This window comes from Mesitornis unicolor, unplaced genomic scaffold (assembly GCF_000695765.1).
Source record: "Mesitornis unicolor isolate BGI_N332 unplaced genomic scaffold, ASM69576v1 scaffold14948, whole genome shotgun sequence".
Classification (NCBI taxonomy): Eukaryota; Metazoa; Chordata; class Aves; order Mesitornithiformes; family Mesitornithidae; genus Mesitornis; species Mesitornis unicolor.
The window spans coordinates 1-26,947 of record NW_010203964.1 but is presented as its reverse complement, the minus strand read 5'-3'; the positions used below and the strand labels follow the sequence as shown (position 1 = coordinate 26,947).

Below are 26,947 nucleotides of genomic sequence, written 5' to 3'. Positions count from 1 at the left end.
TATTAGTACTCCTTATTTTTCAATCTCATCTTTGAGACTGACAAAATTATTTGTGACAAGTATTTAATGTTGAGATTATGGGGTATGTTTCTTTTACAGCATTTATAAAATACATTCTCATCTGTTTGAGTGCAGATACATCATCGCAGAGGAGACAGTGCATACAATTTACAAGAGAGATTTGTAGTAAAATTTTGAGATACACAACCACCAACATCTCAATATAATACTAACTTGAAACCCAGGTGCAAGTTTTTCAAACTGTACAATTATTTTTAAAAAGATATAGCCTTTCAAAATGTTTATATATTGAAGTATTTTCATTAAGATCAAACACTTATTAAAACCAGTAAAATTATAGCAGCAATATGAGAGAATATCTAAGCCACATGAACATTAGTAATTATAATAAAACCAAATATGAAATATTACATTACTCGGATGTTTGTGTTAAATAACAAGGATAGGTAACACACCAATTACTTATGCCTTCCCATCAAAAATCTGGATTTGTTCACTGAATACTGTTGTATAGTTCAATCAAAGTTATCATTTTAAAAGAAGCATCAAATGCTGACTTCCACCAATACTGTTCTGGAGTGCTTCCCGGAGGACTCACTTAAATCTTTTAGTCCAAAGTGTGACTATGATCCTTTTTGGATCTTTCCTAGAGGAACTAAGGATACTTTTAAATATGGTTTCCTTAAAACTAGGCTTATTTTATTTACACTATTCAAAGTTTATTTCTCCTTCCAACAACAAAAAGTGCAGGAGGATTTACTACATGCTATACAATGTAAAAATAGACTTTAAAAAGCCAGAACAATGTGAGTAAAACTGTACAATGTTTGTTCCCTGCTCCAGTTCATTGCACTATTAAGTTAAAATGGAGGAGTTGTCATGCCCAGAAGACTTACTGTAGGATCAGAAAATCCACACACATACAAGGGATGTAAATGCATACTGGTTTAGGTATAGTGCCAAATGAAAAAGGACTGAGTTATATCCACAGAAAGCTTCTCATCACTGGAAGGAGCATGGCTAATTCTGAAAGGCAGCCCTCTTCATGTAGGACACAGAACTGCAAAAGAACCACAAATACATCTTGATAAACATCAGTGAAGTTTGTCTGTATAAAAATGTATTTATACTAATATACTTAAATGCTGAATTCTACCCTATCAGTAACACAGTAAGATCTAGAAATCAACTGAAACTGGAAATTGAGGTATCATCCTCTTCTCAAAAGATAATTTTAAGTGACACAACCCACTATCTTTAACTAATATTACCCAGAAATGAGTTAAATAAAGGTCATGTCTTAATGAGGTGCTCTATTAGAAAATAAAATGTTGAATAAAAGGTGACGCATGCAGTTATATTTTAAAAATATGCACTGACAACTTGAGATTCTAACTAATTTCTAATTCTGGTGCGCGTGCTTGAATCACACAGTGCAAAGATAAGACATGTCCTTCATGTGCTTCTCATTCCTGTTTCACATGTAAGACACAAACCTCAGAGCAATCCAGCTTTCAAACCAATGCTAGCACAACACAAAAGCAAATAAAGAAGTCAGGTGTAACAATTAAAAAAACTTCAAAAGCAAGAAAATATATATTCTTCTTATCTGAAATACTTGAATAATTTTAAAATAGAACAAGGTATAAATTCTTGCTTTATTCAGACAAAAAACCCAACTGTAGCGTTTGTTAAGCCTTCACTAGAAGCTTAAAAGATCAAAGATGAAATAGTAAAGCAAGCTGAAAGACTGACAATGATTCTGCTTTCATGACATCTACATTCAGAAAGAAGCTTAAAAGAAAATACTACTAGACATACTTCATGCATTCTACTCAGTAGTAACATACGGCATATTATTTATAACACTGTATTTTTATGTCACAATTACTGTTTAAGAACAACCAGAAAAGAACTCAAAGCTTAGCAATAACTACATACTTAAATATTGTTATCTACAATAGTTACATTTTACTAATATCACAATTACTTACGTGTGTTCTTGGCTTAAGGAAAAAAAAAATTAACCTTGCAGGAGTACAGATAATTATTTACTCAGTTTGTTTATCATACTGGTAGTATGCTACATTCTAAAATTATCCCAGTACACAAAGTTAAGATCTTCAAAATTTGTAAAAACTGGAAGTAAAAACTAATAATCTTGAAATAAAGTGTCTGAATGTGATACCAGACAACTTATCCCTAATATTTTGACTCTGTATATATTTACAGGCTAATATTTCATATAATTCAGTGATTTGTTCCATAAGCAGCTAAATTAAGGAACCCTCACTGCCAGCAGATTTCCTCAGATATTCCTCCTTACACTCATAACAATAAAAATAGGTGATTTCCCTTCCCAGCATGCCCTCCCTCAGCTTTTTCACACTTGCTATGAACACCATACCAGCAGGTCCTCCCCCATATTGTTCCTCTGTCCTCATGCCCCCACACTGACAGGAGCTACTCTAAGTGCATTCACCAGTATGTGGACACATCAAAGCTCTCTGACCAACTGGATGTTGGCTTCTAAAAGCCAACAGCCTTTAGCTCTGTAGAAACAGTGGTTTCAGTCCTTCTCCTATCTGCATGAAGTTCCCTATAGTATTTATAACGTGAAGTTATTCCTTCAACCCTTCTTTCTGTCATATAGAATCAAAATAAGCAATTATTTGTGAGGCTGAAGAGATGGGCAACACAACCGCACAGAGGCATTTTCTTCAGAAAACAGCCTAAACTTGCATACTTCAAGGATTACAGATGCTACTACTTGTTGCACTATTGTACCTGGCAAATTAATCATAATGTAGAAAGTGATTACATCATACATACACAAAAGACAGACTGATAGCTTCTGTGAAAAAATATAAAAATCAATGGGTATGGTTAATACAAACATGCTTTCACCTAAGGATATGGTACCCATTCTTGTTACTGCACATAAAAACAATGCAGCTACAAGATAAGACAAAAAAATCTCTATCTGTGCTCCCTGGTTTACAGCTTGACTTGTGCACAAGAAACTTCGCTGCTTATTTGCTTGCATAGGTCTTTCAATGGAAAGAAACACAGTGTTTTCAAAGCACACTGTATTTGTTAAACCATCAAAAAAGATCAGTAGAAAGATGAGCACAAAGAGCACTTAAATACAGTGAGCTCGCTAAGCTGCCAGTTGCGGTCAAAATGTGCTTTCCAAGATCAAGATTTTCAGTTTTGATTTGATATTTCTTCCCATCATCAAATGCATTCCTTTACACTCTTCCAAATCTCACAGTTTCTACATTATAATTCCCAGTGATAAAATACTATAATATTAACATATTTTTTAAAAAACTATATTCAGAAAAATGTAAGCACAACTGCAAATGCTTATAAATTTTATGTTATCATCTGTTTTCACTCTAAACCTATAAAATTTAATCCCACCATACACCGGTGGGAGAACTAAAATATTCTTGCAAAGCAAATCACTAAATTCTTTTCATTATTACCAACTTTAGGATGAAAACGTTCATGTTCCTTGTTGCATCAAGAGTAACATGAAGAAGAGAAGGTAAATTACTGCATTGCACAAAACTCGCTATTCACAGTCTGGCTTTGGGATACTTACGCCTGATAAGGTACTCCCTATGGAACAGATCCAGGGGAGAGCTAACTGATCACTGGAAAGAAGGACTTAAGCATGAAGACAAAATGACATTTTTAACATTGCGGGGGATGCAAGGGGGTGGTAGAAATTCGGAAAAGAAGATACTAATAAAAAAGTAAGTACGAGAAATAAGTTCAAAACTAGTAATTCCATTCAGAAACGCATACGGCATTTTCTTTTATCCTGACATGAAATGTACTGAGTTGTAGTGGCCTTCTTCACTTCTTTATTACACTGCAATTGCACTTTCCATGTTCTGAGGATTCCTACTTCTCGTGTTTTAGATGCATTAGCTGGTTATGAAAAAAGTGCAAGACTGATCCATGGAAACACAGAAGGTCAACAGTAGATCTGGTTGCAGACCTCTCCTTCAAGCTCCAGTCCCATGCTCCAACTTTTGGGCAAACTGCCTTCACAAAACAAATTTACTCAATTGTTCTTAAATGAAGACAAGTATTAGACAACATGCATGGAGGGGGTCTGTGTATGTCTTCCTAAATGATCCAAATCTAGTCTTTTACAAAATTCAGAATTCTTTTGGCATTTAGTTCAAGATATTCAAGATGGTGACACTTCCTCAAAACACCATGAATTCAGAGAAAAAACAAACTTATTTAACTCTCTGTTTTTATCAGAACATCAGTGAATTTGGCAAGGTTTTCTGCTAAATCAACACTTACTGCTCAATCTTTAACTGCTCAACACTTGCTACTTAACCCTTCCAAGTTCACAGCATCCTTCTTTTATTTGTCCTATTATATTATGCCAACAATACTAGGACAATTGTTAGAATAATTTTTTCCTGATTCTTATTTTCTTCAGATCTTGATTCTAAACTAAGCAACTTTTCAACAGTAACCAACAACACCTAGACAAGTTTGTTACTAATTCTGTAGACAGCCATAACACTCACATAAGACTCGCATGTTCTAATTTTTAACTACCATAGAATAAAAAGACAGTGCTGCTTTATAAATACTGTTAATGACTTACTTGTAAGACCATCTCTTCCTTATTTACTATGTAAAATGGAATACAGAACTAGAAAGAAGGTTCTACCTGTGCTGACAAATGCCTCACTAACCAGATTTCCCATAAAGCTACACATATCTTACTGTCACATCTAATTTACTGCCTGCTTTTTCATTGTAAGATTTTGAAAAATGATCCTCAAAGGAACAAAAAGTTAACAGATTTAAAACAGAACTAAGTATCTTTGGTGATATAATTCACACATTTCAAAGTTTAATTTCTTGGTTAAGCCTAAACAAAAAGAAATGGAATCTATTCGGTGTAACACAACAGCTGGATCATAGAGCACAAAAATGTACGATTTTTCCATTTCCCTAGGCAGCCAGTTTCTTCTCAGTATGCTAGAAAGTGGAGCTGTTTCTGGATAGCTACATCTAAAAATAAGAGCAGGCACTGTAAGGAGCCCTATTCATTCCAATCAGTTTCTACCAGACGTATTATGATGAAAAGCAAACAGCTGTAATTATTGACAACAGTTCATCCTCTTGGGTAAAAGATTCTGCTTGACAAACCTAAAGTTTACTGCCATGACCATTAAAAAAACCAACTTGATCTTGAGTCTAAATGGCTCTCCTCTCAGCTCATAAGCAAATTCTTCTAATTTAAGAAGCATTTTCAGAACGGGTAGGTAAACAATGGAGAAATCAAAGGAATCAACTGAAAGGATCTCTTGTGTTCTTATTGTCTGTGGTAGTTCTGTGACCCAACACCAAACTTAGAAACGAGATTTCCAACAGGAAATCTGCTGGAGCTTCTAGAATAACACATGGCTCTCTTCAGATTTTCTGAAGCAACAGCACACTAAATTTCATCCACAACTTTAACCTGAAAGTACTTTAAAAAAAATCTTTGAGATGAGAGTGATTTTTCACTTCTGTGCAAGAAATACAAAAACCTTTAAAAATCATATGGAGGGAGTTAAGTCAAAGGATTGTATTTGAAAAAAAATAGTGAGACTTGGAAAGCATGGTACCAAAACAGGAGAAAAACTTTGCAGCATATGAACACGAAACACAACATAATATACATTTGGACGGCAAATAAAAAGGCATTCATCATCCTTTCGTACACCCGTTTGTTCCCATCTTGGAAGTCTGACGCATATGCTAAACTTTAAGCACTAAAGAAGATGGTACCATTTATATGCCAAAATTAAGTAAGAACATAAGCATTAGTAAGATCTAGGCAAAAACGGAGTCAGAAGAAAAATGTTTAGAAGTAATTTAAAAACCTGGACACTATCTGGAGCAACTCCTTAAAGCTAAAGCAAGCAGTGATTTTCAATGTCTGATATTCTATTAATATAATCAATGTGTAAGACTGGAAAATAAATTACTTGTAAACAAACATTTTTAAATAAAATGTGAAGAAGGTATAACAAGTAAGCGTAAAATAAATAATTTTTACTATTGATCAGAAGGTAAAACTTAAAATGAAGCTATAAGCACTTAATCTAGCAAATGCATTAGTACCACAGGCAGTTTGAATTCCAATTCTGAAAAATCTGTACAAACACAAAAGTTCTAATTACACCCATTACACTTTGCAAGCCAGACTGCTTTGCTCCTGCTGATGTCCTTCAGCTATATGAATATACACCACAGACTTTGCTATATTATACTATCACAAAGATAGTAAACATGTTTTATTTATTAACTATATGCTCAGAAACCTTGGACAAAATAGAATATAAATGACAGTCACATTTGATAGAAGGGCACCGCAATTCAGGAATGCTATAAGACTGTTCTTTTCAAATGCACCTTGTATCTACATAAAATTAATTTAGAATAAAATAAACCCTGCTAAGAAACATACTCACCTTTTAAAATATAGTCTGTTAACAAGCTTGGCACTTTCTCACTATCTTCTTTCATGGCATGCAGGACTGAAGTATGAGAATAAAAAAATTAATTCAGATACTTAGTAATAAATTAAAGACAACACTCTCAAAAGAAATACCATGAAGCTGTTTCAGCTGCTCATAGGGATCTTACTACCAGATCAGCAAGAAAACTTAACTGGAATATGAGAAGAGACAATGAGACACATCACATCTCCACCTTTCACTTGTGTAATTCTCACTGAACTCCACAGTAGATGGATGCAAGAGACCCATTTACATGGTTGGTTATTATAATAAAATATCATGAGTCATAACAATGAAAAAAGCACCCCTTCTCTATTAAAAAAACAACCCAACCTCTCCAAAAGAAAGTCACCACATTCAGAACTAAAATGTGCTAACAACTACTGGAGGGTTGGAAATTGCGGGTAAAAATGTATGCTCTGTTACTTCATTTTTTCCTTGAACTTCGTCCCTAATCATGGAATAATGACACTTTTCTGGACTAACTCTACACATGCAAGCTTGTCTGTTACTCCATAAACAATGACAATACTTTATGAAGTGCTCTGGACTTGACTGAAAGTATTAAAAGTACAGAATTATACCAAGTAACAACATTTCATAAACCCTAAATTCCTCATATGAGACTCTGGACTGGAAATATAACAAGTGTCTTATTTGAGTTTTTATGTTTAAGTAAGGTATTAGTGTTTGTAACTATGTTAATACTCTTTACAGTGCATTTGTACAAAATATTTTGTTAATAAACTGTCGAACAACACAAAACATTTTCAGGAGGCTTTAACCTCTCTATGCTTAATATTGAATTTTCAAGACAATTTTTAAGTGAAATTTAAATATGGCAAGAGGAGTAAATATAAAATGAAAAATACATTTGGCACAGAATAGGTATGAATTACCAGCTAAGGATGCCTATTGCAGAAAAATAAAGGGAATTTATTCCTGCTTAAACATTTCACTTCAGAATTTGTACAATATTTATTTTCTCTTTCCAGAGTGAGCCTTTCACTATCCCTTTGCCACCTTCGGAATTACAGACCTATCTGCTGGAAAGTACCTTAAGACGCAGTTAGATCCAAAGCCCTGCAGCGAGATCTGATCAAATACATTGACGCACTCTACCATCTATTTTTAAACTGTTGCTATAAACCTCAAATGAAGGAGATTGCCTCACAGAGATGCTCTGCTGTATTTAACCACCTTAATAATTAATTGAAGAAAAAACCCAACTACTTTATTTTTCATGTAAATTAGACTACAAAAAAACCAAAACTCAGAGGACTTAGAACTTATAAATAATTTTGAGGATCTGGTCTAAAGAGATGTGAAGAAAGGGAAATTCAGAGCACTGTCAAAATTCTGTTTGGTTTATACTTCCTAATTATTCAAATATATTAACAAAAAAAGCAAAAGCAAAAAGCCTAAAAAAACAAAACCCAGAGAGAAGCAGGCTATTTCTGAGGTAGCCAAGTGCAATCACTATGTAGCTACTCATAAGTGTCCTGACATTCATTTGAATTTTTGAAAGTCCTTAAAATAACCTCAGTAAAACACAGCAAGTTTAAAAAAACAGGGGTATGTAAAGACAGTATTGCCAGCTTCCATGACATGTGGCAATTCTACAAGGTCCACTTTTGGAATAACATGAGGACATTTATTTTCTGATACATGCAAGTTTCTAGCCTTCAGAGTTTCAGAGAACAGCTAGAAAACAAACATACCATGAATGCTCAGAAAGTAAGTTAAAAATGACCACAATGCATGGTTAAAAATCATGCAACTTTACAGATGTGCCATAGGGTAAAGCAGAGAGATAACTGGATCATTTGCTGGTTTTGAGCAAGCACAGTTGGAAACAGAAAAAGATTAGTGGGGGAAATTAATATGCTCACTTTTGGTTAATGTTTGAAGATCTTCAACAGATGGGGGTCCATTTTTCTTCTCATAAGGAATGACGGTTGTTAAGTACTGTCAAATGAAAAACACAGTTACCTGACAACCCTTTCATGCAATTTATGTTGTTTACATTTTATTTTGCAAGAACTGTAGCAATCAAAATTGCTAGCTACAAATGCATGCTTTCCAAAAGACTGTATTTCACAAGAGATTAAGGTACTAAGGTACCTTTCCTATCCCAAAGCTTTTATCACAGATGACAACTCTTTTTTTTTTCCCTTTTCAAATTACATGACCACTTTAAAAGTCATGCAGCTAAACACTAAAAAATGTATTTAAAAAAACTGGAGCTAATTACAGTAAAAAGTTTCTCTGTTAGGTTTCTTCTTCACAGCCTATGCACATCAATGCTAAAAATATCTTTCCTCTCCTCCCTCCAGGAGTCAACCAGAAGTCTTTCATGTATCTAAAGTACTTCTTACAATCAAAAAAAAGCTAAAAGACCCATCTTCTTACCACCTCTCCTCTAACAACACTATAAATGCAAATGAACAATTATCAAACATGCTTTTAAAGAAAAAAAAGATAAAAAGTACAAACATCATATGAGCGTCACCAGCTGCTGCACCAGCTGTATCTAGAATCATAAAGTAATTCTTTCTTTCCAGGAAGTACATTAAAAAACCCAAACAACTATTTTCACGTAAATATTGACGTTGCCTACAAATAAAGTGGGAAACTGGTAACAGTCAGCTTTTTAAAGGATTCCCCTATACAACCAATACAGGCTGTGGGGGTCCCTTAAGTAAGGTGTTCAGGTTTGTAGAAGTGTGCTAACTAATACTGGGGAAAATAAAATAAAAATTAAAAATTTTCAAACTCGGCATAAGCTGTGTTTGAACAATCTCAAAACAGCCATAGTATTTTCTCAATGAATGGTTAACTCTGACTAGGAATGTGAAACATTCCAAGGATTTGGATAGATGAAAGAGCATCGCCCAGTCCCAGCTCTGGAGGTGATCTATAGTCCTCTGAACAAACAAAATTAGGCTGCCCCACAGTTAGGTGAAAATGAGAACAGACAACTCTTGCCTTCTGACATTTCAAAAACGCTGAAATCACTGGAATTTTCCCCTCAAGAAAAAGCTTCCTGAAATCTCCCTCAATTTGATTTTTAAGAATTTAACAGGAACTTTATTCTGGGTTAACAGCTACAAGGCCGTTTGCAAAGCAGCCCTCTTTCTCTCATTCAACTGGAAAGATACGTGGTTCTCCATGTAACAATCAGAAAACACATTATATACACGATCTCCTCTCCTAGTAGCAGCACCTCGGCAAGAGTCAAGTGTAACTTGGACTCAGGTGAGGAGGTTCACTTTGCAGAAGGAGATTTAATATTGCCAAACGTAGCTATAACCATTGCCATGTTTAGAGTAGGACCATGCACCCCAAGTCCAACCATATCCTCAGCCCAAAAGTGAGCCAGCCTCACTTTGGTGTCAGTTAAGGGGATCATTGAATTGTTATGGTTGGAAAAGACCTTTAAGATCATCAAGTCCAACCACTATCTAACTATGCCATGTCCACTTCTAAACCATGTCTCTGAGCACCATATGTAGATGGTTTTTAAATACACCCAAGGATGGGGATTCCACCACTTCCCTGGGCAGTCCATGCCAGTCTTTGATAACTCTTTCAGTGTAGAAGTTTCTTCTAATGTCTAACCTAAACCTCCCTGGGCATAACTTCATGCCATTTCCTCTTGTCCCATCAGTTGTAACTTGTGAAAAGAGACCCACACCCACCTCTCTACAATCTTTCAGAGAGTGATAGAGAGTGTTAAGGTCTCCCCTCAGCCTCCTTCAGACTAAACAACCGCAAGTCCTTCAGTCACTCCTCATAAGACTTATTCTCAAGACCCTTCACCAGCTTCGTTGCCCTTTTTTGGACCCTCTCCAGCACCTCAATGTCTTTCTTACACTGCAGGGCCCAAAACTGAACATAGTACTCAAGGTGCAGCCTCACCAGTGCGAGTACAGTGGGACAATCACTTCTCCTGCTGGCTATGCTATTCCTGATGCAAGTGAGGATGCTGTTTGCCTTCTTGGCCAAAAGGGCACATTGCTGGCTCGTGTTCAGCTGGCTGTCCATCAACACCCCCAGGTCACTTTCTGCTGGGCAGCTCTCCAGCCACTCTTCCCCAAGGCTGTAGCACTGCAAGGGGTTGCTGTGACCCAAGTGCAGGACTCAGCACTTGGCCTAGCTGAAGCTCATATTGATTGTATGGGATACACTGACACCTCACCAAACCTTATGCAAACCCATGGTGCTTTTTTCCCCTCCCTTTTCCTTTTCCATTTTCTCACATCCACTTAGCACAGCAGAGGAAAGAATGCAATGCTTCTTAGGAAATGGTCAATTTTCAATTTCTTTTCCAGCAGATGTAAGCAACAGGGATCATTAGAGAACTGCACTCTTACTAAAATCACCAGAATCAATAGCAAGGTATAAGGCTGTTAAATCTGCAAATGTCAGAGATGAAAGCAGATCTACTAACTCAGAAATCAGATCTCTCAGGCTGTAATTTCCAGTCTTCAGAAATAAGTGGCATTCTGCCCTTTACCTAGACAATAAATTACTAGGACATGGCGGTTGGACCTGATGATCTTAGAGGTCTTGCCCAACCTTACCGATTCTATGTTCCAGTGGACCGAATACCAGCATTTCCTGTTTTCCTTCTCCTGCAAACTCCACCTTCCAATTTTCCTCTTTAACAGTAATAACAAAGGAAAAAAAAAAGTAATTTCTTTCTTAGTTTCTAGAAATAAACTTGTTTTCTCATGAACACTGCTGCTGTAACAATATATCTCTATAATAGCACTATAAAAACTCATTCCCTGAATTGCTGAGTGAAGGATTATGAAAAGGGAGACAAAATTACTAAAGTGTAGCTTACTGACATGCCCAAATGTTAAGTCTACTGTGACCTCTACATTTCTGAAGCAGATCTGACAATATGATAAGCAGCAATTCCCACTGCAACTTGTAATCACCCATAAAACACATTCAATATGCCTAAAAATCAAAATGAAGATTACTATCTTGAATTTTCTTCTGGAAATACGATCACAGAAAGAGCTGCCAACATTTCAGTGGCTTTCATGCAGTTGGTGGTGTTTTTTCCAACTGCATTATCAGATGAGAACAGGTAGTTCCCACTAGAAGTTTCTCTTTAAAAGCTGAAAAATTTTAAGTAATTTTCACTTACATCTCAAACACACACACATACACAAAGGACTAAAATTTCTAAAAGGAAAATACTCACTATCAGAGTAAGACTACCTAGAAAATAATTAGGGTGGTAAATACCATTAAAATTAAAGCATTCCGAAATAACTCTATAAAGTTGTCATAAACTTTATATTCTGACTTTATGTGTATGAACTTTTACCTTCTAAGGTACACAAAAAATTGTCTGTCCCTGCATTTTTTTTTGAGCACAACTGCAGACTGTTAACTAATTCTGCCCTGTTGACAGAAAACACTTGAATGTGATTTTATAATGACAATATACCCTGAAAAAAACCCACTCAAACAAATATTCTGAGAGCAGCACTAAGCAACTAAGCATCTGATACTTTTGTTTTACTTCACAACTTGCTGCAATAACACCAATATTTTAAAAGCAGGGCCAGAGTCTGGTATAAAAACAAACCCTTTTGTGAAAAAAAACCAAACCAACTCCAAACAAAAACCAAGTGCCACAGAAAAAAGTATTTTCAAAACTAAATCAGAAAAGAGCTGGTAGCTTTCCTACCTTTCCTTCCTATTTTTCATTTTAAGTTCTTGTTATTTCTATGATTGGCTTTAGGATATAGGAAGGGGGAAAAAAACCCCAAAACCATAACCCTGCTTACGAGGATACAGTACAAGATAAATAAGGGGGAAAGTATCATCAACATAAAGAATAACATTAGTAAACTAACTAAAAAAGTGTCTGGGAAGAGTTCTCCAGTCGGTATTACTGTTAATACACGATTATGCTACTTATGTCTAGAAAGATCAGAGGCAGTCAAAGAAAAGCTGTATTTCAATAGAGACATGCACATAAAAGAAGTCTTTTAGCCAAGGTAACAAAGGTAAGAGGGGCTGGCATAGCTAAATACCACTTTATACCATTTCACTAAATACCATTTCACTTTATGAAAACACATGATATTTAAAACACTTAAAGATACAGGTAAACAGCTGTAATTTATTATCAAATGGTAAAGACAGCAAAGGAAAAAAAAAAGAACCAAACACAAAACCAAACTAGCACAGTTAGTACTTTACCAGTATTGGGACAATGCAGAGTGATAAAAATTCTGTCAGGTAAGCTCTATGCATGTGTTCAAGATCCCCAAACTTGGAACAAATGTATTAATGAACTCTTATACATATATCTTGCTTGCAAAAAAGGGTAAGTCCATTATTTCTAACATCATGATTTAAGAATGACTCAAGAGGAGCTGTTTTACTCCAGTCATCTTCCAGACAAACGCCTAATCAGCCATGACTTCTAAACTACCAGGCAGTTTATTGCCTTAACGGACTTCTCACCAGGGAAGAAAGAAAAAGAAAAAGAAAAAAAAATCTAATGCACTCCTCTGACACAATTCCATGATCTATAATGGGTAGGTAAGCATTAAATAACATGAAATATCAATGTGTTGTAATGTGCGCCAAAAGCGTACACAATAGCATAAGCATTAACACTTCAGAGAAACACAGAATGCATTTAATAAAATACATACTACAGTTCTGAAACAAACAATTAAGTATTACTTTGAAATAAAGCATAAGAATCCTGCTACTGAGGTATACGTAACATCTACAGTGATACTCACTGAATCTAGGTCTATGTGCTGTATATTTCAACATTTAGACAGTCAGCGAAAAGATGTAAACTTGCCTGTGGCTTATATGTTTTATATCAGTAATCTGCATTGCACACATTTGGCTGCTTATAACTTCATGCAGTTTTCAAAGGCAAAAAGACATACAATAGAGTGCATGCATTTTCTGGATACCACAGTGTGTTTAGATATATCAGCTCTGAACATCTGGAGAAAAATTAAAACGAAATCTTTTTTCAGTTGGAAATATCACCCAAGTCCTTAATGCTGAAGGCTGAAATGTTACGACTAACCTGATATATATTCTTTAATTGGATATTAGATTTTTACAGACATGTAATGTATCTGAAACGTGCATTATGCCAAAATGGACTTTTAGTCTGGGTTAAGAAATACGGGTTATTATTTCAGTGCATCAGGATATCATGTCCTGATCATTTCGAGCTGTTGAGGAGAGAAAGAGACTGTAGGCTGATCAGAGTCCTGAGACAGGGAAAAAGCACAGATGCTGAGATTTTTGTCCTGTTTTCTCCTGTCTCAGCATTTATCGTCAACTACTGAAAAATTTTCAAGATCTCATCTCCTACCGAAAGTGCAGGCAAAGAATGAAGAAAAGAGAGAAGAGAGCCCAGCACCTGTTTCTCTCCACCAGAGTTTCCAAACGTGTGGCGGAAGCCATTCTGTATGACATTTGAGATCCCTTCCATGCTGAAGCGCTAAAAGTAGTGAAAACATAGCAGAAAGAAAAAAAAAGGGACAGAGAAAAGTTCAGAAGGCTATTAATCAGCATTTATCAAGACTATAAAAGATGAATGGCAAAGACAAGCTCCAAGATGTATTTCAGCACATTTCTGTTTTTTCATTCATGTGCTTAATTTTTTACAATTAAAAAGCAAACTTTATAATGGCAGTACATCCACATCAAAATTTAATCAAACAAAATCTTCAAACTGCAGGCCCAGTAATCAAGATGTGCCTTTTAAGGCTGTTTAATTTTGAAACTGAAAAAATATTTTTTGAAAGTTTAGTTCACAGTACAATCTCCTTTATAATTAATGTTTGAGCAATATACTTTTAGAGATACTGCTGATACTAATTTTTCAGATTTTAAGCACCTACTAGAAACAGTGTTCAGGGGTAGTAATTTTAAGCTCGCTCTCTTTAAAACATTTTATGCCTTCACGCTTCCTTTTCCACAACTGAAGCAACAATTAGTACTCCCTATTTTTTTTTGTAATACAATAAAATACACACAATTAGTTAATATATTCACTTCAAGCTCCATTACATAGAATAATGGAACCCAAATAAAGAAAAATTAAAATGACAGTTTTTTCTTGAACTTTGTAATTATTCTTGCTGGAGAAGACAAGAAAAAAAAAAAAAAAAAAAAAAATCAAAACAATTTTAGTATTTAGCATGAGATATAAAAATCTGCAACTGACACAAACATAAAAAGAACAAACTTCCATGCCGCTGACACAGACCTGTACAATGCGCACACCTTCGCACAGTTATCTGAATGTATTTATCTATGGGAGGAAAAATAAAATGTGCTGGAATACATTATTCATCTGCTTTCTAAAGCACAATGAGGTCAGTAAATAGACGCAGATGTTGCCAAAGCCATCTTAACTCTTTTAATATATCCTGCTTAAAGGAACTGGTATCTTCAAGCCCTGACTATTTTTAATTACTCCCCAGTTTGCCCTTGTGGGAGAAGTAAAAGTTTTAGAAGTCTACAAGAGTTATTTCCCCAAAGGCTGTATCAAGGACAAAGAATAAAAAACTCTATTTATTAAAATTCAATTGTAGTATCTACAGGAGAATTCATTTTCTTAGAGTATAAAAATTTAACCCTACTTCCAGGCTTTGCATTTAAATGAGAAGTCATTGTAGTTTTAGTTAATAAAATTATTAATTTATACATTTATTAACATAAAGTCACTCTTCACATTATTACTTGAACATACTATCTGTATGCGCATTCTCAGCACTTCCTTAAAGGGAAAAAAAAACCTAATAAAAAAAGTACTGAAGAAAGGAAGCTTACATCTCTTCCTGGGAGAAGGCTTAAATCTCTACTTGGCTGTTTTCAAAGGAAACACACATATGCAGCCTACAGTCTTATTTAGGAGCTAGTTTGTTCAGTCTCTCTCAGAAAGTAATCTGACACATTTGTATCGTGAAGCAACCAAATATGAAAATGTCTTATACTGGAATCAGTTACAGTTACGCCTGAAAGCATCATTCAAGTTTCTAAACTTGAAACTGAGCAGAGCAGCTTATGAGTCACTTGACTCAAGTTTAAAAATCAAATAATTCTTTTTCTTTCTAGTTAAAATACCACTTTTTATTTTTCCATGACTAAGAGCCAAAAAAGAGCACATCGGAACTTTTCACTGTGCTCTTACAAAGGGATGACCATTTTGCAATGTTTTCCAGACAAACACTTTCTTAGAGTTCCATTAAAACTTAGCTATGCATACAAAGACTTTTCATTAGATGGACAAGATCAGAACTCCATTTGGGTTGTATCACCAGTGTCTTACACTTTTAAGTTTAGAAATAGATTCTGAAGAATTAATGTTTCATTACAGATGTTTATTCCTTATGTTTGAAAAATTAATCCAAAACCTTCTGATGTCAAACCGAAGCATTCTTTCCGGGACTTAGCTGGGCTCTACAACACATTAACCATATTTTCTGCATCCCATATGAGATGCTTAGAAAGTCTAACATTAATATCTCACTTAAGTAATTTAGAATTACACTAGACAGATAAGAAAGAAAAAATTGCACTAAGATAATAACCTAATTTCTTTCATTCTCTGCCTCCTATTATTCAAATTGTGTTTGAAAGAAATTTTTCCTTTTGTTGCTATGTTCTATAAAGAACAAACTGAATTATCTCCTCCCTGCTCATATGTACTACTCTGGCAAAACCCCTGTTGCTCATTGGACATAGTAACTGCCACAGGTTTAAAGAGACCGAGGGAAAGACTTTTACCTCTTTCCTACCTAAAACTCAACATGATCAATAAGTATCTGTACAACTATGCCAACAATAATACTGAATTTCCTGCAAGACTAATAGTGGGCACATGCATACGAAAATTCACTCAGTGAAACCAAACGGATAAAAGAGTTTGCCTGCTGACAACAGAACACACAGCAATACATCCAGACAGTATTTTTGTGCAAAAGAGGTATGCTGATTCCAGGCTAATTTGCAAACAATTAAAAAAATATATATTTGAGTATGAGAAGAGTAAAATATTATATGACCTTGGGAAAAAAATAATCTCAACAGGAAGTACTTAAGCCTTGTCTGCGAATGAAGATGTGGAAGCAGGTATACCAGGTATCTCGATGTGCTCTAGGGTTACTACTTCCCACAGGAAAAAAAAAACCAAACCAAACCAAACCAAAAAAACCCAAACCAAGAAAATATTTTGAATGTATAAATAGTTATAAAAAAACTTTCTTACTGTTCCAGGCATATGACCTCTTTCTTGTTTGCCATTCTGAGGACTACCATTTTTCAGCTTCTTTTTCTTCTTTGCTGTTTCTTTGTGTTCTCTCTGTTTGTTTTGTACTTCGATGAGGACAGAAATGAAGCTGTTTTTCACTTCCTTCTCAAACTCCAACTCATCTCGTAGAGCTAACTGCTGTACCAGCTCCTCGGAATAATCCTTAATAGCAGTCTCAATTTCTTCCAGCAGTTCATTTAACTCAGCAACAGACAATCTTTTTACTCCTGGAAATAGTTCATATAAAAAGTAAAAGTTCATATAATCTGTAGAGATTTTAGGCATGAGAATACTTGCAGGAATTACAAGAAAAAAGTTCTCTGAATTTTTTTTTTAAAAAAAATTCAATTCTAAAACTACATAGAACAAACCAATACTCCTAAAGGAATAAAAATCACATCATAAAGGCAACTAGATTAGCATCTAGAAGACGGATAACTTCCTGAGAATTCTGAGATAGTCTGCAAATGTAAAGAGCATAATGTAGTTAACTAAACGTCTGACACCTCTATTAACTAGTACTTTCCACCTACACTCACTGTTCAAAGTAAAAGGTTTCCATATTTTCTGATGCAACAATCAACGCTGGCATTTTTTGGATCCTTGGATTCTTCACCTACAGAAACTATACTCTATGAGTGAGGGAATCTTTTTGGAGATATTGCTAATGTACACATGTCTATCAATAAAAGCCTGCACCAAGCTTTTATGATATTTTTTAAAGCATTTAGTAGAAAAATCAACATTTTTTTTTCCAAATTTTCTTTGTCTGGGTATTGTAGTCAGAAGCATGGCCTTGTATTGCTCGAAACAAGGAACTAGATCAAAATTAGCTGACAGGCTCATTTCAAGTAAAAATCAGCATTCATAGTTCTGAGAAAGCATGAGTCTGAATTTGTCAAAGCTAAATCAGAAGCCCGTGAAATGCCAGTGTGAAAACAAAAAAACCCTTCAGGTTTGCATTTTAAAGGTACTATCAGGTCATGTGTTACAGACGGTGAAATTATGACCAAGAAGAATGCTCTCAGGCTCGCTTGGGTTAAAAGTGAGCAAGTTCTTTGAGGACTGCTTTCCATTCCCAATTCTGACACACCTAGGAAGTCAGCAAGTCCCAGAAGTTGCTATGTCAAAGAACGTAATTTTTAATTGGCATTTGAGGAACAGCTAGCCATGGTTACACTGAAAGGAACAATCTGTTTAAGGACACTGCATAGATGTTCATAATTATTTGGTTATGTTGAACTAGTCTAGTAAATGTCACATCTAAAAAAAATTTTATAAGGGCAAGTGCATATGGACAACTGTTGAAAAATACAAATAAGGCCACAAACTACAAAAAAAGTATAGCTCTTAGAAGCATCAAAGGTAATAGGTGAAATGTGATTTTTCTCTCAGATTACAGCAGGAAAAAGTAACTGGAGAAAGCTCCTTGTCACCCACTCACTATAGAACAAGCAATAAAATCTGTTAAGGCAATTTTCAGGCAAGGAGTCACAGATTTTCAGGGCGACTTAGGCCTTAAACTGTAGCAGTACCATATGCTTAAGGATGTGATTTTCAAGTAGCCCGAACTATCCATCAACTACATTGTTGTTTAAACTATGCTAAGTATGCAGAATGCAGGTTATGGCCTCTACTTGTAACACACAACTTGTTCCACATGCATTCAGTACAAAGTACAGTCTAAAAAGCATAGGTTGCACCACTGCGTTGTTTTTGTGAAACAAGACTGGAGAGAGCACAGATGAGTTCCAACACTTAAAAATCCACTTCACGGCTTGAAAAACAATAGTTTCAGAAACATATGCCCAGATTACCCAACCACAATCCAGACTTGCGTATGATAGATCAGTTGTGGTGATCAAAGCCTATAAAAAGGCTACAGAGGAACTACTCAGCTGATGCAGGTGAGTGAACAAACAGTAATTCAAATGCAGAAGACTGCTTGGATTAAATCTTAGATACGTAGGCTGAAGGACTGTAACCAGAGCTGTAACTGGTTTTATTTCTGGACTGTCTTAATACATGTCTTTTCCTACCCAACAAAAAAAAGTAAATACAAGTTTTGATTTCCTTATCTCAGTCCCAAATATTAACACCTCTGACTTGTCTTATAAAAGCCAGACAGTTTCTAGGAAAACCCTGTACAATTTCAGAGAGATGCAGACTAATTCTGAAGCAGCTTCACACACAAAAAAGGTAGCAAGAACTTTTCATAAAGTAGTGACCTGAAAGACATGAAAGCAGATTCTGAGAAACTGGTGAAGCAGTTAAATCATCTGCCAAAGTAACTCAAGGCATCGTTTGGTCAAGGCTGACCTTTAAACCATAAAGATGCAACAGACAAGATGAACGCCTGAGGCAAAGCAAAATAAATATTATATGAAATACCAAGCAAGCTTGATTAGCTCCAAACCTAAGGACATATAGAACTGTCAGAAAAGCAGGAAGCCCTGCTGAGCAGGATATGCTTTGCTTTCACATTCCTGAAATTTATGTGTTGAGACAGCTAAGAGTCCAACCATGGAAATGGAATCTCCTCCATAAATCTGAAGTTTAGCTGAAACTGTAAGTTATGTCACAAAAAGTCAGCCAGTTTTCTGAATCTTGTACAGAATTTATATTGCTGACCCAGTCTATAGGAAAGAAAGCACCAGACTTTGTAAGAGGGACTAAACCAGAAGGATCATCTAGCAAATACTCTTTGTGTTCCTATCATCTTCTAGAATTGGTTTTGACAAACACGCAGATGAAACAAATTTCCATCGTGAACCTGATTAATCACAACTTTCCTTAGATACAATTCAACCTACTACAATTAAAACTATACATGTAGTTTCTTCTTTCCTTTTGTATAGGAAAGAACAGAGGATTTCATTTGAGTACAAGAAGATATCAACTTTTTTTAAACTTTTATGCTTTTTGAAGAGGAATGAAAAGGGAAGAAAAATATGGAAGGTCTTTATGGGGGAAAAAAAAAGCAACTGTTTCCTTATTTTTGTGTTACTGTGTATCAAGATATGTTGCAGTGACTGACACAGTAGGAAAGAAACACCATTTTCTCTATCTACTGTGTAGCTTTCAAGAGCTTTAGCTAATCTTCTTAAACACAGTATACTGGCTTCAAGAAAGTGTCTCACTCTAAAAACCAGAAATTAAAGTTTAATAAAAATGTTCAACTTATCACTTTGCCTATTGAAGCGACCTCATTCCAGTGAATCCAGCTTCACCATGTTTGCTTTAATTTTAAATTCTATGAAGTTTTGTTTTTATTCTAAGTTATGAAAGCTGGCAAAGATAAGTCTTTTATTTATGATCTAAATCTAGTTTGTTCTTTCATGGCATTTTGGAAATATTTTTGAATGGAGATATTTCATAGAAAGGACTCACTATAAGTCAAACAAATGGCAAACTTACCCTTTAAACTATTGTCAACAAGCATAAGAACAAAACACTAAATAAGTATCACTTACTCTCTTCATAGCTGTTGTTTGTACTGGATCTCTTGAGTGTCTGAATTTCCTGGGAAAGTATGGACAGCCGATCTGACTGGGTGGGTGTTTCATCATCTTCTGGATCAGGCGACTCCTGCATCATCTCTTCTATTTCTTCAATCACCTTCAAAAAATGAAAATCCTTATGAAAACCCTCCCTGCATTAAGAGAAACAGACTACAATTTGAAGCAAAGCTGTAAGAGCTTAAGGGTTTTTTTTACTTTCAATTAGCGAAGATGCTGCTGGATGAAACTAATACCAAGACTGGATTGAGGAGAATCAGCAAAATGATACTGACATTTCCTTCCTATCCTTGCTCTCTGAGAATAAGCCTACCTTTTTAAGGCAAATTGGTGATCTCATAACAAGTAGTGTGTTGAAATGACAGTTATTTCTATGTGAAGGTACACATGGTTTTGCTTAAGAGAACTGAACTAAAAAGCAAGCTGGAATATCTTTCCCAAGTGTTCAGTTGAAAGAAAACAAAACAACAACAAAAATCAATTACCTCCCTCCCCCATTTCACTACACTTCTCTAAGCAAAAAAAAGAAAAAGAAAAAAGGAAAAACAAACAAAAGAAAAAACAAATAAAACCAAACAAAGCTAAACAAACAAAGCTAAACAAACAAAACTAAACAAACAAAACTAAACAAACAAAACTAAACAAACAAAACTAAACAAATAGAAGAAAAAATAAACATATAGAAAAATAAACAAATTAAAGGAAAAAGTAAACAAATTAAAGGAAAAACAAACAAAAGAAAAAATAAACAAATAAAAGAAAAAAAAGAAAGAAAAAATAAACAAATGAAGGAAAAAAAGCTCTGAATAACCTGAGTATCTGCTGTGCTTACGAGAAGTATTATCAACTGATCCATCATAACCTCAAGCAGATTTGTATCCCTGGACATAATATCTGAGCCAGACAGAAAGTATGAGAACAGAAATCCTGCTCATAAAGAGCTTACTCTTCAGTATAGAAATAACCAAGTTTTTACAGGTGAAATTATTAACTGAACAGCTGAATAACCAGATCAATTTTCGAAGGTTTAAAGGCTGTAGACATTGCTGAGATCCACCTCACAGTAAAAAAGAGCTGAGGCAGTTCAAGCAATCCTGTCTCTCATACTCTTAACAACCATGTCCATCAGAGTTCACAGGTAACCATTTGAAAAGAAAATACATTTCTTGCATTTCCTCAATAAAGCGGGATCTTAATGGTCAGTCACTAACCATACTCAGAAGAGCAATTTTCAAGGAAATTTACCCAAATCCATGGATTTGGAACAGAAGCCTTTAGACACAAATTAATTTGAAAGCTTATTAGCAGAACTGTTGATCTGCTCTCATATAAAGCAAAAACTTCAAAGAATTCCCACTGACCACAAAGCCACGTGAAGATATGAGTGGCCATCCAGTCACATTGGAAAATTAAAAACTCTACACCACCACCAACATTCTGAAAAGACTTTTGCTTCTTAACACATCTATTTAATTTACTAGTATTTCTGACTGATTTGTGGTAAGAAATGTAGAAAGATTTCAAAGACCCTGAACTATCAACCTCACCTGAAGCACTGGAATACTTTTCAAATCTGAATGACACAGTAGTATCTCACACATTATTATGACCCTAAATAAAGAACAATCAAGATGCTTACAGCAAGGAAGAACAAAAAAATAATTACAGATTAAGACCAACAACACTCTCTTTGCTGAACACTTTACCTGCTCTGCTGTGAAGAGTGGTTCATCATTGATGCAGGACACAATGATAGAATGCATATCCAACTGTTCTCTCAGCTCCTCATCATCTGACAGGTCAAGGTTCAAGTTATCATTTACCTAGAAAGCATGAAAATGTGTATTTATATAAATATATACACATATTTGTGTGCATGTATATATATAGATAGATATATATATGTGTACATATATAAAGAACAAAAGGGGAACTAATACTGAATTTTAAGAATGAAACAGATTCCCTGCCCGTAATAATGCAATCAATGATTCTTGCTGTCAAATACCTGGAAACTGAAGTACCTTAACAACCAAAATAAAAACTGCAATTGGAGAAAGTTAAAATAGCTGTCAGTCTTTAAATACCCTCAGCATATAAAGACCATAAACATAATGACGTGCAGGTATCTGCATGGAAGGCAGTCAATCCAATGTACTTAAATCTTAAATTAAGATAGACATTTGTCAGTGTGGGGTGAAAACCTCTCTGTAACCTCTAACATTACACAAATCTGTTATTTTATATACTTTTTATAGTTCTACATTTTCACATAATAAAAGACACAAGTTGTTTTAAGAAACAGAACATGGTTGTCACCCCAGAGTATTTTTAAAATATATTGTTGAATATCCCAGGGTTTTTAAAAAAGAAACAGAAGTAATGCTGTTCCCACACATATACCATCAAATTACACTCATCCTTCAAAACTAAAGCGGTACATACAGTAAAAGAAGATATTTAAGTCCTCACCTCAACCAGTCAGGTATATTTTAATCTCACACAGTACAATATTCTAGTTTCTTTACAAAATTTGCTTTTTCTGCACTTTGTCTATTACTAGATTCCAGCCAAACCAACTAGAAAAGCCCCTCAACTCCCAAAAGGTGCAGCCCCCAACTTTGGACATTTTGAGCTCAATGGCTTTAACTGATCTTGGGGGTAATTTACAAGCATTATGACTAGCTGTATAAAGTCCTTGGTCTCACCATATAGTTTTCAATTTTTGTTGTAACTCCTCCTCCAATTTTCTCAGTTTCCTCATAAACCGCAATAGTTTTCAGATTCATCCTGAAGATGCTACTGATATCCCCAGAGAGCTAGTCTATACAGGAAAACATACAATTTGAATTTTTTCAGCCATGAGAATGAAGCCAAATGCCCACTTTTTCCAGAAGCTGAATTCCAATAAACATGCAGTGACAGGGCTCCACTAAGAACATCTGGTCAGCTACCGCACAGATACATCCCAGTTTTTACATTCTTTAACATCTGCAGTACTCAAATGATTTGCCATTAAGACAACTATGGAATAGTAAACAAGGATAACAGTTTACCTGCAAGGATGTCAGCTTCCCCTCCTGATATCTCCAGAAACAACATTTTGAGAGACTACCAAATATATTCTGATAATTTAGTCTAATAAACTACCTAAAACAGCCCAAGCTACAGCTGATGCAAAAAACGACCACCTGGCCTTCCACCCAGCCACACTCCATGCCTGTTTCTGTCCTCGCACTCCTACCAGGCAATGATGTGTTTAAAAGCAATCTAACAAAAATATAACAAACAAGCAATTGCGCAATCCTCATTCCTTGTACCACTGCAAAACACTTTGGCCCAACTACTGCTTCCACTATCAGGACTGTATGAAAGTGTTCACAGATCTGTGATGCAAAGCAACAAAGATTAGATGAATCAGCCTCATTCACCTTACATTTTTTCCTACTAAAATAGGAAAAGAAATACTGTAAGCACAAGTCCAACAGCATATTATTAGTTTCAAATGCATCACGGAAGTGTTGCTTAGCTGTTAGTATTCATTGCAAGAAAGTTAAAACAAGCTACTAGCTGGTCCATGTGTGTTGTCACATATCCAGAAATACTGCTGAAACAGAGAAGTAGGGGGAAAAAAAAAGTATATAAAATACTTCCAAACAGATGGGCTTTACACATCAAAAGGCAGGCCAGGTAGAGTGAAAGCTGAAAGAAAATTTGAGATATGTTTAATCCATAAACTGATTTTCCCTCTACTTGCAGCATACCTAAGATTCTTCCTAATCCAGTGACACCACTTTACATTTTTTGATGTAGTTCCTTTATAACTCCCTGCAAAGAACTTACAAAAACTATATGAAACATTCTTTAATACTGTACCTGGCTCCTCAACAAGAAATTCATTCAGTCTATTTTTCAGTCACACAACAGGGTCACAGCATGGGGGTGGCAAGTTCTTTTACTTTAAAAGCAAGGATTTCATTACTCTCAAACCATTTAGAAAATCAGAACAAACACTCTAATAAAAATTAGAAGAAACACAGGTTGAACTCAAGAGATCATCATCAGACTCAAATTGAGCAAGTGAGTTCCAAATTGCCACCTTCCCCTGCTGAAACCCAAAGCATCCTCTTCAGCAAAACAATCTTTGTTTCTGTCACAGTAAAAAGTGGCTGTGGATCATATAATGGATGGCAGAAGTCAAAGCATTATTTTATCCTCAGGTTACACAGAGATATTTTTACAACATAACTTCACTATGTTTAAAGATAAGCCACTCGTTTCCTCAGAAGACCTGGGAGACAGCAATTCTTTCTAGCTTTGGTTCCTGAAGCATTTTAATCCACTTTTAAAGAAGATCAGAGGACAACCCTTTCTGAAGCTCTTTATTCCCTGCTCCCTCCCCAGACAACTATTCTACTTGCTAAATAACAAAACCAAGCCAAACCAAACTCTTGCACTTCAGTGTCTCCTGGGTCACTTTTCCTGTAAAACAAGCTGCTTTAGTCTTCATCTGACTGCAGAATGAGATTAATTTAAAAGAAGTCCACACTGGATTTACCAAGTCAGAATACTCCTGCCTCTTTTCCTCTCTTACTCGGAGTAGTGCTCAACGTGAAACACAGTAGAAAAATACCATGTGAAATACTTTCTCATTGTACAACTTTTTCTATCATGCTCAGGCTCTAATGAACATTCATATAAAATGATCCCTGAATTATTCCAAGGAGATGCAAACATACATCAACGGTCGGTTGATTTTGAGAAACTTCTCATGTACACTATCAAGGACTAAAAATATTTTAAGCCATTTAAATACAACACTTTTATAAAAAGGTAAATTGTTTTATTTCCCTGTTAAGTATAAAGATCCAAAGAGGGTATTTCTCCTGATCAGAACTTACCCCTTTTTCTGAAAGATTCAATGTTGGCAAGTGCAAAGCTCTGGTGTGGGAAGATTTCCAGTCAACTGGCATTACGTTACCATAATTATCAGTCAAAGCATTCCAAATCCTGGAGACAGGAATAAAGGAATAAAAATGCAGTCCTTAAAACAAGCAGTAACTGATCAGCAGCAAACATATTTGTAATGATAATATACTTCTATCAACAAGTACTTTTCTCTCCCTAAATATTCATCTATAGGTTGCTGACAATATTTTTATAATATTTTGAAGCTAAGAAAAAATGTTTTATAATAAACATAACTTATTTCAGTTTTTAAACCAACAATGTATGCACAGCGGTGAAATAAAACATGATGAAGAGAGCGCCTCATTACTAATTATATAACCATACTCAAAATCTTTCTGAGGCGTCAACAAGTCCTTCCTTTAACGAAATTTGAGCTCGGGTATAAATTCCATTCCTAGTGTTGCTCTGTCTTGCCTTTTGCACACTAAAACCAGGAATTAGCAGAGGCTGAGTAGCGAAATCTGAACCAAATCTTTCTTCCTTTCCTTCTATTTATCATAGAACATGCACAAATTATATTAACATTTTGTAAGAATTTAGTTTTATCCAGAAGTACTCTTGCTAAGCTCAGCCCACCACTCCTTTCTAAAGTTGATCTAAACAGTGTCTACAGTGTCCAACTTCTCTGGCTGTACTGGAGGCTTGCATATGTAGCCCTGTTCTGGTATACCAGTGCAGATTTTGAAACAGAGCAGCCCTGTTAGCAGGTTGCTGTCTCAGGTTAGCCAACAACCCCTGCCTCTATGGGCTATACTCTGGGTGCATGTTGGGGGTGCCTGTCTAGCCAGGCTCAGAGGTCAGAGGAATGACTGAGCCAGTCACAGAAGGGCAGAGAGAGCCTCACCACCACAGAGCATGTCTCTGATTCATGGTTCTCTGAACTTAGCTCACTGTTTGGACCATAAATATCTAGTCTTTTGCCAACAATTTTTTTCCTCTCTTGGAATAAGACATAATTTAGTTCCCACAAAATAAAACTGCAGTATTTTTAATAAAGCTGACTGAAATTTACTGTAAAATAACAGGTATAAATACTCGTAAAAGAATGTTACAAACAGGAAAGCAGCATAGATCCGAAAGGCTCTAGTACTCGGGGAAAAAACAATTATCACAGTTGCAGCCGAGATACTGTTCTCCATCTGCCTTCTGTACTTTCCATATTTATCTTCAAACACTGAAACAGGAGGCATTTTGCAAGACGCTACACAAATGCGACCCTCAGTCAGTCTGCATTTCAGAACAGCTACATTTCCTTACCCCAGAGGGTAAGGGGCACCGGGATGCTCACCGCTTCCCCAGCGGTTCGGGACACAACCCCGGGCGGCTAGATGTCAAACCCGCACCGACCAGGCTAAACACGCCCGCCCCCAGGCCCGCCGGCTCCCAGCTGCAGTCCTGGGGGCGGGGAAAGGCTTCAACTCCCGCAGCCCACAAGCCCTGATGGGGATTGACCAAGAAGGCCCAGGGGCAGCGCTTTCGCTGGGCAGGGCTAAGCGAGCCACCGAGCCCGCCGCCTCCCCACCCTGCCCCGGTTGTTACTTCGGGTCGGACCAGGCCTC

General features: G+C 35.8%; 1 protein-coding gene across 1 annotated transcript; it reads right to left on the bottom strand.

Moving 5' to 3' along the window:
• Window positions 1–696: 696 nt before the first annotated feature.
• Window positions 697–25,427, bottom strand: FEZ2 (fasciculation and elongation protein zeta 2 (zygin II); the record flags this gene model as incomplete). Its single annotated transcript, XM_010190916.1, has 8 exons — window positions 697–1,081; window positions 6,525–6,590; window positions 8,465–8,540; window positions 14,002–14,082; window positions 16,858–17,126; window positions 20,373–20,517; window positions 22,124–22,240; window positions 25,319–25,427. Coding segments are annotated over 8 exons (880 nt in total), but the record flags the coding sequence as incomplete, so codon positions are not given.
• Between the last annotated feature and the right edge of the window lie 1,520 nt (window positions 25,428–26,947).